The following is a 16,774-nucleotide window of genomic DNA, read 5'->3' as shown; positions in this document are numbered from 1 at the left end:
TCTGGTAAGAGCACAAAATATCCTGTGATATTCTTGCCCCAAATGCATAACCTCAATTTAATTGTGAAAAACATCAAACTCAAATTAAAGAACATCCTATAAAATAACTCAATAGCCCTCTTCAAATTATGAAGATCGTAAAAGACAGGACTGAGGAAATGTCACAAGTAGAAGGAGACTAAGGAGATGTAACAACTAAGTGTGACGTGGAATTCTAGAACAGAAAAATGACATTAGTGGAAAAACTGGTGGAATTCACACAGGACCTATGGCTTAGTTAACGGTAGCGTACCCCTGTTAACTGCCTTGTTTTGATGACCGTACTATGCTTATTTAATATGTTAACACTGGGGTAGGCTGAATGAAATGTATATGGAAACTCTGTACTGTCTTTGCAACCTTTCTCTAAGTCTGAAATTATTTCAGAATAAAACTTGTTTAAAGAAGCAAATGTAAATACTACATAAAAGAAAATAATTCCAACAATGTTATCTAAGGAATTAAGTCTAATACAATTCAATATTTAATATTTTGAAAATACTATCTGTCAAAGTGAGATGATAATTGAAAAATAATCCCTTAGCCACCCCTAACTGCTTCCTTTGACTCGATTCAAATGGCAGCCCTCCCGTCCCAGCTCCCGTCTGCGTTCTCTGTAGGGCCATCTACAGGGCACGCTTCTAACAGCTTGACCACAGAATCCCAGCACAACGCCAATGCCAATTACAGCGAAGTAAGCAAAAAACACACATTTCCCTAAAACACAACATCAAACGGGCCTGCCATGTCCATCCATAAAGCCTTAGTTAAGGATTCCTGTTCAACAGCCTGTTTCAGGGTCTGTTCTGGAAATTTTCAGAAATAACTGGCAAGATTACCGACTAAGATTACTTAACAAGGCAAGACAATGGAGATATGCCTTCTAGATCCTCTGATGATATAGTTCAAAGAAATGGGTCTAATTTAGGACAGATTAAAAATTTAAGACCTTTTAATTAAAAAGATTTCTCAATACTAGAATACATCACTAAAGTTCAACCATGGTGTTTTCATACCTAAATAGCTTCTATATATGATTAAAAAAATTATCTTAGCATGTTAGCCAGATTACTTGTCTTTGATTGAATCCACATAAACGTAAGGAGTTGACGAATGAGGAAAAACCAGCTCCGCCCATGCACCAGATTCAAGATCTGGTTTAATTATTCCCAAGAAAACTATATTCAAACAGACTAAGATTTCCTATAATCGAGGGCCCTATATTAGTTTTTATTTTTTAAAAATCTAAAACACAGCTTTCAGAAATACATTTAATGCTCCATGAGAGTCTGACAGTGATAACAAAGGGATTTTAGGGAAAGCCTAAAATCCATTAGAAAATACTAACAATGATCACATTGCAAAAACTACTTTTTTTTAAACCACTAGGGCCAGCCCCATGGCCTAGTGGTTAAGTTTGGTGTGCTCCACTTCAGTGGAACCTGGGGGCGGACCTACACCACTCATTGGCAGCCATGCTGTGGCAGCAACCCAGATACAAAATAGAGGAAGACTGGCACAGATGTTAGCTCAGGGCAAATCTTCCTCAGGAAAAAAAAAAAATTTACTTCTTAACATATGCCTTCCCTACAGGTAATGTCATTTTATTATTAATTTTTCTTAACTTGGGGTGACTTGTTTTTCCCCAAATTCAATCAATCAACTTAACTCTATTATTTAACAAAAAATACAGACTTACATTATTTGTCCTCCAATGGTTGACTTGCCAGCATCTAAAAGTAACAACATTGTCAACAATATGCAAACCATAAGTGCAAAAAAAAAAAAAAACCCCAAACACCAACTGCTATATACACTAACACAACTTAAGGTACCACCCAGCATATATTACATCTTACAAAAGCAACTGAAAGGACAGGAATTTAGGGCCTAAGCCCTGGTTAGTTACCCTGTCCCCTGAGAAAATGAAGCTGTGAAGACCCCTTGCAGCTCAATAATGACTTAGAATTACTTTACAGATGAAGAAGAAAATATTTTTGAACAGATTGCTCCCTGACCTACAGCTAAGAGCACAGCAACAGAACGTACATTACCCAAGGGGAGCCTCAGAGGAGGGTGAAAGTAGCCAAAGAGCTGTCAGCTCCATTGAGGGAGGCTGCCTTTCTTTTAACAAATATAGGCGGTTCCTTTAGAAATTTCAAAGGAGTTCCTGCTACCACAAAAGCAGCATGGTGTGTCACCATATTCAGGGGAAGGCAGAGAGAAAGGGAAGGAAAAAAGGACATGCTACTCCATATTCTCTTCTCACCATTTTGGGGATAAGTCAGATGGTCAGAGAGTATCTGAGTAAATTAAACAGGGTTCTGTTTTGGTTTTTTGTGTGTGTTAAACCAGCAACCTGACAGGCAACCAGAAGTTACTCCAAATTATTAATTTCTTACTTCACACCAAATTAACCTAGTAAGGTTAATGCCGTAAAGATAACAAATGCAGTTCATACAAAAAAACAGGCACTTTCCATAGGATATTAACAGATGTCATAATATGCTGAGCCCATCATCAGTGGTCTCGAGACCAATTGTGCATTACATACAAACATACTGAAGCTTATTTTCTTCCAGCTTCCATGCCATGACAAAATTGTTAGTCTAGCCAACCTTCTAGAATAAAGTGTTGGCAATTTTTTGCCAGCTAAAATATCTGAGTTAAAAATCAAGACATTTTAGATTAATTCAGTTCAGTTTCACTAACCCCTCCAAGCAGCTAAATAAGATGTTCTACGTGTGATGCATGCAGTACCTCTGGTCATTTCTTATCGTTGCTATGGGCGCCACTTACCTACGTGCCCAATGAATACTACATTTACATGTTCTTTTTTAGGTGCGCCTGGCGGTGCAACCACAGATTTAGGTTTTGGCATCTCCTCTTCCTCCTCCATCATTTCTTGGGCACTTTCCTCTGGGTGCCTTCCATCTCCCAAGGAACCACCCCCTGGCTCTGCGTCACTTATTTCTTCTTTGTGCTCCCATGATTCTTCTGGGGACATTTCTGTCTCCCCATTTTCTACTGAAATAAGACATTTCAACTTAGTATTCTGAAAAAGATTTATAATCTATACTTTAAAACACAGATGCTTTCAAACAACAAACAGAACTTTTGCATGTTTAGTTCCATTTCCTAATGTCTGGTGACACCTAAGAAAATCTCCTTCATAACAGAAATGGATAATAGCTTTCAAGCTGGCCTCGCTGCTGACATGAGAGCTCTGACTCCGAGACTACGAGAGATGGCTATTTTAACAAAGCTCCATCTCCATAAGGACCAACAACACGTGGACAGGAGAGCTACATTCCTAACGGCCCAGTTATTCCAACGTCAGGATGCTCTGACAGTGGAAAAAAGGGAAAGTTTAAAATCAGAACACAGGATAAGTGTGAAAGGATTTAGATCTTTTCTTCTTCCTCTGTAGGTACTGTAACTTTGGCATCAACTTTATTAATCACCTTGGGAATATGAAACCCTGAAGAGTAAGAAAGTTACAAAAAGGAAGGAAATTTTTCACCAAGTAAACGGAACAAATACAACTACCTGAAGTGACTTCAGCTTTCCTCCACTCAATTCTTCTACATTTACAGTCACTACATTTACCACGGCAGTGTGAATGCCCTGTCAGTTCTGCTTTCTACGTCCTAATAGCAAAGACCCAACGGCAGTTTTAAATGGAGGCATTACAATAATCATAACACTTACATTCGCACCTTAAATCTTGAGAGTGAAAGCGTTTCATATTACTGTATTAATAGGGTCAGAAATTTTCTTACCAACAGGTTCTGAAAGTTCCATGCTAACAGCTGAATTCGAACCTAGACAAGAAACTGAGATATAATATAAATTTACAAAACAATATCCAGCTTTACACACCACAGACAACTTAATGTTTTCTCAATTAGATATTCAAAGAGACACATCACAGAAATTACCTTCACACAACAATGGCTGTTCCTCTTGAGAAGGGTCCACAGGTGCTGTTTAACAGAAATAAGTTCCATTAAAAATTGAGACCTATATATCCATTTTACTTATCTTTTAAAATACAGTAAAAACAGAAGTTCCATAACATAACAAAAACCTCAATAATTCAGAGCAATGGCAACTAACTCAGGTTTTCAAATTAGAAGTCTCTGTTTGGGCCAGCCCTGGTGGCCTAGTGGTTAAGTTCGGCAGCTCCACTTTGGTGGCCTGGGTTCAGTTCCTGGGTGCAGACCCACACAACTCTGTCAGTGGTCATGCTATGGTGGCAGTTCACATACAAAAAAGAAGAAGATTGGCAACGGATGTTAGCTCAGGGCAAATCTTCCTCAGCAAAAAAAGTCTCTGTTTAACCTATTTTAAAAATCTATTGGGGCTGGCCCAGTGGTGCAGTGGTTAAGTTTGCGCACTCCACTTCAGCGGCCCAGGGTTCACAGGTTCAGATCCTGGGCACAGACTTCGCACCACTCGCCAGGTCACACTGTGGTGGCATCCCACATAAAATAGAGGAAGATTGGCAGAGATGTTAGCTCAGGGCCAATCGTCCTCAAAAAAAAACCCCAAACTATCAATTATAGCCAATTTCAAAACATTTTCAGTATTGAAATGTATTCATAAAAGCATGCTTAGTCTCTTAATTTGCTTCATAGATTTTTCCTTCACAGACATTATAAAAGTAATCCACAGCCCAGTGCAGATCAAATTAGGAAGATTTTGCTCAACAAATACAGTCTGTACTTCTCTAGTCTCCCTCGGTAACTCTAGCTGAAGGCTAGGATTAGCCCCTTGTAAGAGTCTCTAATCACACACGTTATCAAGATCCTTGAATAAATTGTATTTGATACCAATAAAATAGAAAGACATTCATATAAAATCCCTGAAATGCACGGAGGCCCTTACAACAGCTCAGCAAAGGTGACTACAGTGAGGCCAGTGCTGTCCTGTACTAGAATTCTAAGGCCAATCAACAACCCACTTTGCACAGTTGTCACACTGCAAATGTACTTATGACATCACTGGAAGAGATGTATGAGAAATATTTACTGATTCCCAAACATGTAAGTTTCTTTCTTATGTCTGATAAACCTAAATGATACTCCAATAGGAAAGTGCCCTTGCTTTAAAGAACCTCCAAGATGCAAAAAGACAAAGAATTTGAAGTCACATGAATTCTGCACACTAAGTAATAAAGAATATTGAGCTAATCACCTGAAAAAACTCATATTTAAAATCACTGCCCAGAAGTATTAACACTTATAATAAGTCAAGAAAAAGTTTTGGACCCAATCTTCAATAACATGAAAAGCTGAAGAAAGTAATTTCCTGTCCCTGAAAGGTAAAGGGCAACCAAGGTTTTTCAGGAGAAGTGACAAGCCGGGTGTCACTCAGGAGGATGATTCTATGGTAGTATCTAGATGACCAGAGAGGGACAGACACTAAAGACAGAAAGACCAGCATTACTCCTCCATTAGGACAACTGAGCAGTACAACTAGAGAGGAAGGTGATGTGCAGAGAACAGAGGCGACACCTGCCAGGCGTTCCTAGGAAGGAAGAATGAAGGTCTAAGATGACCCAACCTATGTGATCGGCAGGATATTAACAGAAACGGGAAAAATCATTTGAACTAGGTTTGGAAGGGAACAGGAGTTGTACTTCAGACGTAAGACAGATTAACTTTTTCTCCTTTTCCTATTTCCAAGAAAAATTTATAGGTAAGGTAAGGAAAAATCATTCAATTTTCAGAGACAGTCAGGCAGTTCTAAGTGAGTCAAGTTCATATGCCACCCTACAGATGGAAGAGGCAGCACACGGCTAGAACTGAGCTAACTCCTGCCTTTAAATCCTGGCTTGTCACAAGTTGTGAGATGCAATTATTTCACCGCAATCACGGAAATGACATGCCATTGCCCATCAGGATTGCTGAGAGGATTAAATGAGAGAATACATTTGTTTAGTGTCAATTAAGTAACTCCTGGCACCCAGCAGATAGTCAACAAATGGATCCCTACCCCACCCCCTAACACGTACTGAGTACCAACTCAGTTCGATCATCTAATGTGTACTGCGTATCTATTATGGGCCAGACAGCGATATGAAGCACTCACAAATCCATACCGTGCTGGAGATGGGGGTGGGGGTGGGGGTGGAGGTGGTGGCCCATTACCCCAACTCCAACTCATTTTGATTGAGCCCTATGTGCTGACTGCTGTCTCATTTAATCCCCCAAACCCTGTGAAAGAGTTGACTGTAATCACTACCATCTAACATTCAGACATATCAGACTCACTGGGCTTTTCCAAGTTATACAGTGCCATCTTGGCCGTCCTCAATGACCCCTGTTGAAAATCCCTCAGTGAAAGTAAGCTGAGTAAGCAATGACATACGAGTATTTTAAGGCAGGAAAAAGATTGAGACGGCTGGGACGGTGGGCTCTCCCGTCACTTAATAAGATATCCCAAACTGCAACTGAGTTTGTCAAAGCCAAATAGCACATACACCTGACCACCTAGTTCTCGAACCACCTCTTAGATTTACAAATATACAATACATGCAAAAGGCTGTAAGGCACTTCTCAGGACAGTGACATCAGTCATGAGACCACCTCCAGGCTGCATAAGGCAGCATAATGAAAACCTGTTCAGTTTTATTTTTCAAAAGAGCCTACATTTATGTTTGTCTTAAGTCTGTAAAGCTTACAGATGCAGAGATAGAGTCAAGTACCAAAACCAACTAAGTGCTTAATATACACGTCATGATACTACAGGGCCCAAAAGAAGAAGCTGCCCATCGTTTCCCCATGGTGGAACGAAGCTTTCCGTGCTTTCAGACCACACATCTCATTATAAACCTCATGGCAATGCCAGCAACATTTCTGAACTGATGTTTTGAAATAATGAGCCAGGAAAATCACAGATACAGCAAGATGTTCTTTAATTAAACTTGTCAATATAGTTGTACCTAGTCTTCACAAACGCACATGCAACCCTCTCTCGTTCATTCTACTCTGGTCTTATTCATAATGCTCATCACAGCCACATCTTACTGGCTGCTAAGGAGCCTGGGCCTAGAATTCTCCTAAACCCAAAGCCATTGTTCATGGTTAGCAAATAGACGACTATGAGAGGGCTTGATTTCTCCAGTCCTGCAGAGTTCACATCTGCTAGTGAAAAAGTTAGTAAACCTCCGGAGGAATGCAACTACAGCTTCCTATTTTCCAATGGCCTCTCCATGTTCAGCAACACTCCCTTATCAAGTATTCAAAAAAGGAACAATTCTAATTAAATGAGAAAGCTATCGGAGCGCACCAGGGAATAAAACTGCCATACCCCAAATTAAAAGGACAAACGAATCCTCTAGGTTATGATAAAGGAAGACTGATGAACTGGCTGGGATACTAGGCATATTACCACAAACTGTAAAACAAGAAGTGAAAAGACATTTTACTAGAAGAAAGTTAGGCAACAGCGCTGCCTTTGGTTTAACACAGATGATAATCTGAATCTTAAAGCAGTTAGCTAAAATTTGATCACGGTGAAATAAGAAAGAGACAAAAGGTCACATGTTGTACGATTCCACTTGCATCAAATATTCAGACTGGGTAACTCCACAGAGACAGAAAGCAGACTGGGGCTGCCAGCAGCTAGGAGGACAGGGGAATGGGACGTGACTGCTTAATGGGCGCGGGCTTCCATTTGGGGTGATGAAAATGTTTTGGAACTAGACAGAGGTGGTGATTGCAGAACACTGTGAATGCACTAAATGCCACTGAATCGTTCACCTTAAAATGGTTACTTTTATGTTATATGGATTTCACCTCAATGTTCAAAAAGAATATAAAAATTTTTTAAAAGATTTGATCACGTATCAAAGGCCTTCAACATGGAGACTCCCACTTTGCCAGTTCGTCAGTGCAGCACAAGTCAGTCAAGGCCACACGTGGTAGGCAGTGAAAGCCGCGCTTAATTCAAGCTACATGTTGTAAACACAAATGTCTGGCCAATTTTTGAAAAGTGCTTAATTCATATATTTCATAAAGCAACAATTTAAATTTGTACTGCTTTAGATATAAAACTAATCTTTAATCCTCTTTACATACTAAACAGCAATATTCAAAATAGCCATACTAACTGAAATTTGTTAGTCCTGTTAGCTCAATGCTATGTTCATTAAAGAAAAAATAAAAACTTCAGTGCGGTCACAGAAATCACAAGTGTCTTATGCTGCACAGAAGTGAGAAACAGTGTGACAAAATTCTGTCCAATACAAGCATCTGCACTGGTGGAAACGTTCTGTGTCCATGCTGTGATGTGACAGCCATTAGCCACATGTGGCCACTTGAAAGGTGGCTACTGAAACGGAGGAAATGAATTTTAAATTGCATTTAATTTTAATTAATTTAAATAGCCACATGTGCACAGTTCATGCTCCTCCTAAGGATTCTCCTCCATTGTAGTAAACTTGCCTTACCCGATTTTCCACTTTTTTCCCACTCCCCATCCACCCCACCACCCTGAAGGGCTAATGATCTCTCTTCTGAACTCCTCTAGGCTAAGACTCTAGTATTCAACTGTAAGTACACCCACACATATCTTAGTTCTTGTCCCCTGGGAGATTAAAGACTGCCAGAATGGCTGCTTTTCTCAAATATGGAGACTTTTTTCCTCTACGCCTGTATCTCCCCAGGTTGGCACAGTGCACTATATAGAATAAACGTACGAATGATTTTTACTGAATTAACTTCAGCAGTTTTCTTTTGATTTTCATAGATCACTAGATCCTTGCGGTCTTAACCACTTTACTTTTCTCACTAATCCCTAGGTCTGTCTACACGTTTACTACGTTTTCATTAGGGTTCCATTCAGTAAAAACAACTGGATGCGTGTCAATTTCCAAGAAGGGATCAGAGAAACAATCTGCAAGAGATGTTAAAGTACGGGTGAGTAAAGAACTAAAAATTTGCTAGCACTCAAGTGACCACGTAGTCTCACCGAAATTGCACACTGAAGTAGTTTTCTCTCATAGACAACACTAGAAAATAATAAAGGCAGACACCAGAAAGAAGAGCCTACAGAACACACAGATGTCCGTGGTTTTGCCTTAACTACCTAACAGCCTAAAGGTGAAAGGCACAATGTTGCAGACTGTGGTGATCAGAGCTGTATTTTATATCACCATTGCCCATAACGTAGGAAGAAGCAATTTCAAAATATTACTTTAAATTAGAGCATTGCCTGCTAATGACAGCGTTACCCTGCTACTGAGACAGAACACGGAGATGGTGCCACAGCCCACAAACTCATGGGCCCAGTTTCTGAAAAAATGTCTCAGCCAAAAAGATCTTTTAATATCAAGTCACAAGGAAAGGACTAGCAGAGTTACTATGACTAGCATAAGCTTTGAAATCAGACCTAGATTCTAATCCCCGCTCCTCCATTTATTCAGGCAAGTCACTGCATTACGTTATTCAGCTTCTCTAAGCCTTAATTTTCTTTTCAGTAAAACAGGTCAACAGCATCTATACCTCGAGAGATTGTTGTGAAGATAAGGGCATGTTAAGCGCATGGTAAATGCTCAATAAATTTATTATTACAACAAGCATTTCAAAGCCCCATAATAATTACACAAACTTTTAAGAATAAAATTTATGGCAAACTCCAGGGCCCCTGTCTCAGAGAAGCACACTGGTTGTAGCAATCAGGTCTTGGCGTGCCCTGCTTTCTGTTATTAAGCAGCACGGTGCGGCGGAGAGAGCACTGAACTAGCAGTTGGCAAATTTGGATTCTAGACTCAACTGTGTCATTAAATCTGTGAGTGACCATAGGCATTCACTTAGCATCTCTAGGCTTCAGTTTCTTTATCCGAAAACCAGGAGACTGCATTACTGCTAGGGTCATCTCCAGCCCTAACATTCTAAGAACCTATATACGCCAATACCAACCTGATTAGACTTTCTGTAGATAACTAAAATTCCACTTTATTTTTCAAATAACCCTAAAAAAGATAGTCTTATTTATGATTTATATCCCATCTACTTCAAAAACAAGTTGAGGGGTATTAAAACACATAAACCAGAACCATTTCAGATAGCCCCAAGGAGGTGCAAAGATAGGAGCAAAACACCCCTCTGCGCCCAAAGGCAACCACCCAAAGGAGATGGACAAAGACTGCCTGGTAGTATGGCAACCCACTGGAGTTCCACACAGTCCAGCAGGAATTCTGGTCGACACAACGATGTTCTAAGGCATGCACTTTTTGTTTGTTCCAAGGGAAGTGACATACAATTACCTAGTCGGAATGTGGTTTGGAATTTGGTGTTACTGCTCTTAGGCTAGGCTAGTGAAAGACGCTCAAAAAGTCTTTACTAAGTGTTTCTCTCACCTAGAAAAGCAGAATTATGATGGAGAACTGGTACAACTCGGAGTGCTGCTTTCAACTAGTGACCAAATTCTTGCTTCCCAAAGGTTTGTTTTTTTTTTTTTAAAGATTGGCACCCTAATATCTACAGCTAACATCTATTACCAATCTTTTCTTCTTCTTCTTCTTCTTCTTCTTCTTCTCCCCAAAGCCCCCCAATACCTAGTTGTATGTTCTAGTTGCAGGTCCTTCTGATTGTGCTATCCAAAGCTTTTTAAGAACTGTGACTAGAATGATGAAATTCTAAATGAACATGCCCAACAGACACGCTAGCCAGACTCACAGTAGCTCACTGCTGTTTGATATGAAAGAGACAAGCAGTGTAAAATGATAACCAATACTCTTCTCTAGCAAATTCCTACCAAACTTAAATAAAATACAGAAATACAAGAAGGGTGAATTTTATCTCAATTAAAAAAACACTTTAGGTAGTCACAAAGGCCACTTTTTAAGAAAATAGGTAGATCTTTAGTTTTATGATTAGGGTGACAAGATTGAAAGGATGTCCACAAGGGCACCTGTGAGCAATTCTCTTCTGGGCTTTGGGAGCCCTCTATACCCTCTGTGCGGCCCTCTTACCATGCCGTACCATGCCGTGTCTTCCCCCGGAGGAAACGGATCCCTTTCTAGGCTCCATGAGGACCACCATTTATTCATCTTGGTGGTGTCGTTTCAAGTGCCTAGCACAGCATCCTGCCTTCTGCAGGCAGGCTAATGTTTGTTCCTTAACTGCTAGACATATATCTGAGCAAAACCAGCGATCCACATCTCAAAAAATTCCATTCTAATACTGCTAACTCACCCCAAAAGGTTATCACATCTTTTTCATTCCTTTCTCTTCAACCAGAAAAACAGTACTACTTTAATACTTTAAGACATTTCCTCCCCAGCAAACAAAAGCAAGCAAAACAAGGCTTAAAATCTGCCCTCTCCAATATTTCCCTCACTTAGCCTGATAAATTTTAACAGCCGTCCTTTCAAGCAGTACCATTCCAGAAAAGGTGAAAAATAAACGAATGTCAAAAGAATGCAAAAAGCTAGGTACTAACTACACTAAATAAAACCTGCTCCAAAGTTTAGTCCCAATCAAAATCTCTAAGTTTCACCAGCTGCTCAACACGGCCCAGCACGAGTCGCTGCTTCCCTTCTCCCTACAGTGTCCCGCATGAGCCACTCAAGCAAGTAAAATCATGAAACAAGAGCCCAATCTAATAATCGGTAAGAAATGATTAGAAAGAAATCAGAGAAGAAAGACCCAGGTAGGAAGTTAGGTAGGGAAAGAAGTACCACTCCAGGAACAGAACCTTTCCCTGACCTCCTCTCCCTGCTCTCTTCCCTGTACTGACCCACCGAAGCCTGAACATCCTTCACATTAGAATTGTTACTGCAGGCACTTCAGTCTTAAAGGAAAAGAAACACAAATCTCAAGCCCAGAAACCTACCTATCGTCTACCTAAACTTATCTATCTGTCAACAGGTATCACTTACTGTAATAATAGTGTGTGAGCCCTTCTGGGCAAAACCACCATGACGTTAATTCTGGATCTTCTCGCCTCTGCGGCCCCGAAGAGGTCACCTTTGAGACTATTCAGTGATTCACATGCATCCACCAAGCGGTGACCGTTGCCTAACTTTGTGAATATACTTAAAACCACCAACCTGTACACTTAAGAAAACCCCCTCCCCACAACAAGGCATTCAGCAAAAGCTAAACACTACAAAACAGAACATTCCTCTTTAAAATTCAGGGTCCACAATACAATGTGCTCCTTTTTGGAGACAACTCCTCCTGAGGGCCTACTGAGGCCTGCTGCTTTTACCCTATACTCACATTCTTTACCGGCCGAGTTTTGAGGTACTGGGGCTGGCTGGTGGAAAGGACACTGCACCATTACTTTAGAAGCTCCAGCAGTTCTAAAAGTCAAGTGCGATGGTCTGAACGTTTGTGTCCCCCCAAATTCCTATGTTGAATCTTAATGCCCAATGTGAGGGTACTGGGGGGGCCTTTAGGAGGCGGAGCCCTCCTGAATGGGATTACTGCCTTTATAAAGGGGCCCCAGAGAGCTCCCCTTGCCCCATGTGAGGACACGAGAAGTCAGCAGCCTGCCATCCCGAACAGGGAAGAGGGCCCTCACCTGACCAGGCTGGCACCCTCATCTCACACTTCCAGCCTCCAGAACTGTGAGCAATAAACTTCTGTTGTTTATAAGCCACTCAGTCTGTAGTATTTTGCTATAGGAGACCAAAAGGACTAAGACACCAAGTCACCCTGATTAACATCACTAAACCTGTTTCTCATCTAGTAATAAAAAAGACTGAACTAGGTGCAAGTTTGCACTTAAAATAAGAACATCTTATGGCAGAAAATGTTTGTTCTAGTACATATAACCCTTGTCTTCTACATTTCATTCATTTCAGGACCTCTACCTTAAAGAGCATCACTTAGCCAATTTACTTGGATCCTAGAGAACTGCACTTAAATGAATTACACTTAATTACACTTAAATGGGTTCTACTTAATCATTTCTTTGGAAACCTACATTGAATTGCCAAAGAGATCCAAGGTCAACACTGAATCCTGAGTTGTGACTTGGGTGGCTGGACACAGGCACAACCAGCAGCCTCCCAGTGAAGGTGAGTGCCACCCTGTGCAAAAGCATCCTCCTCTACTGGGTGTTCAAGGCACCCCTGAAAGTATTTCCCCCCAAAAAAGAAAGGAAGGAGAAGAAAACAAACTAGTGTGTTTTCAGAAGAAATGACAGACGTTCATCCTAGACAGACCCATTTTAAAAGTCATTCATTCTAGCGCTCTCTCTCTAGGCTCCTTCAAGAGCTCTGCTGGTATCTAATTTAAAAACACCCATCACAAATTTCAGATGGCTTAACGAAAGAAAACGCACTGGCCCTTCTGTCCATTTCCTTGCTCTAAAAAAAAAGGTGCAAACTTCATGGTTCCTCCTTTGTAAATTTCAATGCAAGCCTCTTTCTAATTCTCCCCTGCTTCTCCCAAGCGCAGTTCTCTGCTCTGACGGCGCTATTTTATGGACCTGAATGGGCTGGAACATGCAAATCCAACAGTCCCACATAACTCTGGATCTCAATTTAGAAAATCCATTCTTTTCCAAATAGACATCCTACAGGGGATAATTTTTTTTTTAACATTAGCTGGCATTTTGTAGAAGCAGCTGGTAAAGTCAGAAACCCCAAAATAGGTTTCCAATAAAAAAGAAAAAGTTGACCATAATGTAGGGACTTTTTTTTTACTGACAAGCACTTCCCTACACATTTTTACATCTCCAACTTCTAGTAGAGGCACAGAGAAAAGGACTAAGAGTAAAAGTGCAGAACGGCAAGTAGCAGGAAGAGAGAGGACAGCCCTCCCGCATAAGAGGTGACAATGAGCACCATTCCAGACCACCGCTCTCGGATGGCTGTCCCCTGATGACTGTTTGGCTGATGGCTACCTGGGCTGGAAATGGAGTGTGAGATCTAGCCAGAGCGGTACTGGTGGGTCAGAGTAAGGAAGGGGCCCCAAAAAGAAAACGGCTGGGTAAGAGGAATCTGTGGGATAAGATATGGGGAAACAGGCACTTTTAGGAGCTGGTAAGTGAACTAGTTTAGGAAGTCAAAATGGCTGGATCAAAACAAAGAAAGAAAAGCCAAGCTACCTTGTTCAAAGGGAAAACGTCAACTGCCCACACAAGTAAAAGAAATACCGGTCAATAAAACCACCAAACCCAAACCGTGTGCCCACATACTTCGCAAACTATTTCTCCAAACTCTTTTTGCCTCTATAGAGAAAACTGTAGCAAAAGTTTCTGAAGAAATCAAACTCTTAGGGCACACTCACGATGTCCACTTATCTAAGAAATACAACACAGAGCTTAAAAGAGAAATCAACAATCTGCTCTCCCTTATAAACTGCTGGGAACGTCTATGATCCACTCCAGCAATACCCTGGTGAAATAATAAGGAGCCTCAGCCTTTTCTTTTCTTTTTCTCTTTAAGCTAATACTGACAGCTCCTAAAATAAGCCTGTTTATATGGGGAGAATACTTTACTTGGATCCTAGAGAACAAATGAGTGAACAAAAACGTTCACTCATTTGGCATTCCTACAAAATCAGCACCTGAAAGCACGCTATGACTTAAGCAGTCCCTAAATACAGGAAGATTTTTAAAGACCGAACTTGAAACCACAGAAAGCCTGTCTACTAGCTCTGGTCAGAATGACACGTGACAACTATTAGGTTATAACAAATGCCCAAGTGTCTGAACAGACTAATGACTGACACACGAACGCAGAAAAAGAGCGAGTTATGCCAAGCAACCTGAATAAGGTAAACAATTTTAACGCCATAAAAATTTTAAACGTGTCACTAAGGAGGAAAGACCAAGTCCCACTTAAGAAAGAGGACACACGAATCAATGTCGTTTCCTACACACGTTCATATTAAGTGAGAAGCTCTAACTTTGTGACACTTTGGGAACTTTACAATATGCTAAGGGTGAAAAAGATCTTTGTATTGATAGCCAACAGTTTCTGCCCGATCACAAGACTGCAATGCATCTCGGGATTCCTTCAGGACGGTTCGGGGCCATTGATGTCTAAAACGTAATTACAGCTTCAGTATCAGGATTGCAGCGAGAGCTGCTCTCCGGTCTAGGCCGCAGGTGAAGGGAAACCCGGCCATCCGTCCCCCCCGACTCCTCGCATCTCTCAACGCCCACCCGGCCGGCTCCTGGCTCCAGCTGTCCCCACTTCCAGGCCTCGTGGCGCTGAGCCGCCGCGGCCCCCGCTCCGTCACATACGGTCCCGATTCCAGGGGGCGACTGTGGTCCCCGGGGAAGGGCGGCCCCCAGGTCCCCCCGGGTCGCCAGCCCGCCGCTCCCGCCCCGCCCGGCCCCCAGCACGCCGGCCGCGGCCCGCCCCACCCAGGCCTGCCGGCGCCGCTGTCAGCGCCCCACGTGCCGCCGGGCCCCGGGTCGCGCGGCCCCCGCCCCCACCCCGGCGGGCTCCGCCCCCGCAGCCCCGCCGTCCCTCGCGTCCCGGGGCGTCCCCGACCCCGACCCTTTACCCGGGGGGCCTCCCGCGCCGCTGCCGGCTCCGTGGTTGGTGGCGGCGGCGCCAGCTGGCGGCGGCTGCGCCGGGCCCCGCAGGAAGGACGGCACGAACTCGGCGGCGTGGACGTTGGGCACGAAGGGTTTGGCGTTGACGTTGAGTTGCCGGCTGAAGGCCGCGCTGAGCTGCTCACGCTGGGCCTCGGCCGCCGCCGCCGCCGCCAAGGAGCCGCCGGCGCCGCCGCACGGGCCCGGCCCGGGGGCGTCCAGGTCCGCCTGGTCCCAGCAGTCGGGCGCCGAGTCGCTGCTGCTGCTGCCGCTACTGCTCCCGCCGCCGCCGCCGCCGCCGCCGCCGCCGCCACTGCCGGGATCCATGATCGGGGGGGCCGTGTGTGTGGTGAAGAGAGGGCGGGAAATGGAGGCGGGGGCGACGGGCCGGGGAGGAGCAGGCCGCGCTGACCCGAGGAAGGCGGCGAGGCAGAAGGCCCGGGGGCTCGCGACACAATCCCCGGCGTCGACGCGGCGGCAGCTCCAGTCCCGACTCCGCACTCGCGACGACGACGGCGGCGGCGGCGACTCAACCCTCCTCGTGTGTGCGAGCGGATCTCCTCCCACCCAACCCCAACCACCTCCGACTGCCTCAGCGCCAACCCCACGCCCTGCGTGGATTGACCCCTCGGCGCCACCCGTACCGTCGCCTCGGTAGTTCTCGGTCCTGTCCGTCCCGGCTTCCGGCTATGAAGCGCGGCCGAAGACGGAACTACGAGTCCCGGCAGCTCTCGCGCCACTCCGCTGCGGTTTTCCCGGGGGCCGACGGGAGTCGGAGTTCGGGGGCGGGGAGCAACCGGAAGCGGCTCCTGCTCCCGGCAGGCAGCGCGAGGAGGCGGAGGTCTAATCGCCGCTCGGCGGCCCCACCTGTCACCGGGTGGGGGCAGGGAGGGGGCAAGCCCTGGCAGGACTGGGCGGCGGGCTGCGGCCCGCGAGTCTCTCAGCGCGTGGGGTGGTCCACTCCGTCCCGTTATGCACAGGATGCGGGAAAACGGAGGACAAAAAGCTCTCCCCTCCTGCGAGTTCCTTCCTTCTCTTTCCACCAGCCTCTCTGCGTTGTGCGCCTCGCAGCCTCCCCATCTCGTTCTCTCTCTCTCTCTGCACCTTCCTTCTCCCCGCCCCCAGCCAGATTTTGCCCTACATTTCAAAGCCGACGCGGAGCGTCTTTCATGTTCTGTATTCATTTGGTGGAAGGGAATAAAACCCTGAGACATGACAACTG

The 16,774-nt window shown here is 44.0% G+C and overlaps 1 protein-coding gene and 1 long non-coding RNA gene across 7 annotated transcripts in view; one reads left to right on the top strand and one right to left on the bottom strand.

The window, feature by feature from the left end:
* LOC139074760 (uncharacterized) overlaps positions 1-12,950 on the top strand; it is a 38,751-nt gene extending 25,801 nt beyond the window's left edge. Inside the window, exons 2-4 of the long non-coding RNA XR_011524499.1 lie at positions 8,849-8,966; positions 10,413-10,491; positions 11,922-12,950. This is a non-coding gene — a long non-coding RNA (uncharacterized lncRNA). The remainder of the gene's footprint in view (positions 1-8,848; positions 8,967-10,412; positions 10,492-11,921) is intronic.
* The window catches only part of GSPT1 (G1 to S phase transition 1), a 34,027-nt gene extending 17,693 nt beyond the window's left edge, over positions 1-16,334 (bottom strand). The window contains exons 1-5 of one of the 6 annotated variants that reach the window (XM_008529522.2): positions 16,197-16,334; positions 3,981-4,025; positions 3,822-3,875; positions 2,839-3,066; positions 1,739-1,772 (exon numbers count right to left, since the gene is read on the bottom strand). In XM_008529522.2, the coding sequence (XP_008527744.1) occupies positions 1,739-1,772; positions 2,839-3,066; positions 3,822-3,843 (284 nt within the window). In that variant the 5' untranslated portion in view covers positions 3,844-3,875; positions 3,981-4,025; positions 16,197-16,334. Of the gene's footprint in view, positions 1-1,738; positions 1,773-2,838; positions 3,067-3,821; positions 3,876-3,980; positions 4,026-15,521; positions 15,933-16,196 lie in introns of those variants that run through there. The other 5 variants (XM_008529523.2, XM_070566723.1, XM_070566724.1 and 2 more) reach the window with 5 other exon arrangements.
* Between the last annotated feature and the right edge of the window lie 440 nt (positions 16,335-16,774).

This window comes from Equus przewalskii, chromosome 12 (assembly GCF_037783145.1).
Source record: "Equus przewalskii isolate Varuska chromosome 12, EquPr2, whole genome shotgun sequence".
NCBI classification, from domain to species: domain Eukaryota; kingdom Metazoa; phylum Chordata; class Mammalia; order Perissodactyla; family Equidae; genus Equus; species Equus przewalskii.
Note: the sequence above shows the minus strand (reverse complement) of the source record. Positions and strands in the feature narration are given on the sequence as shown.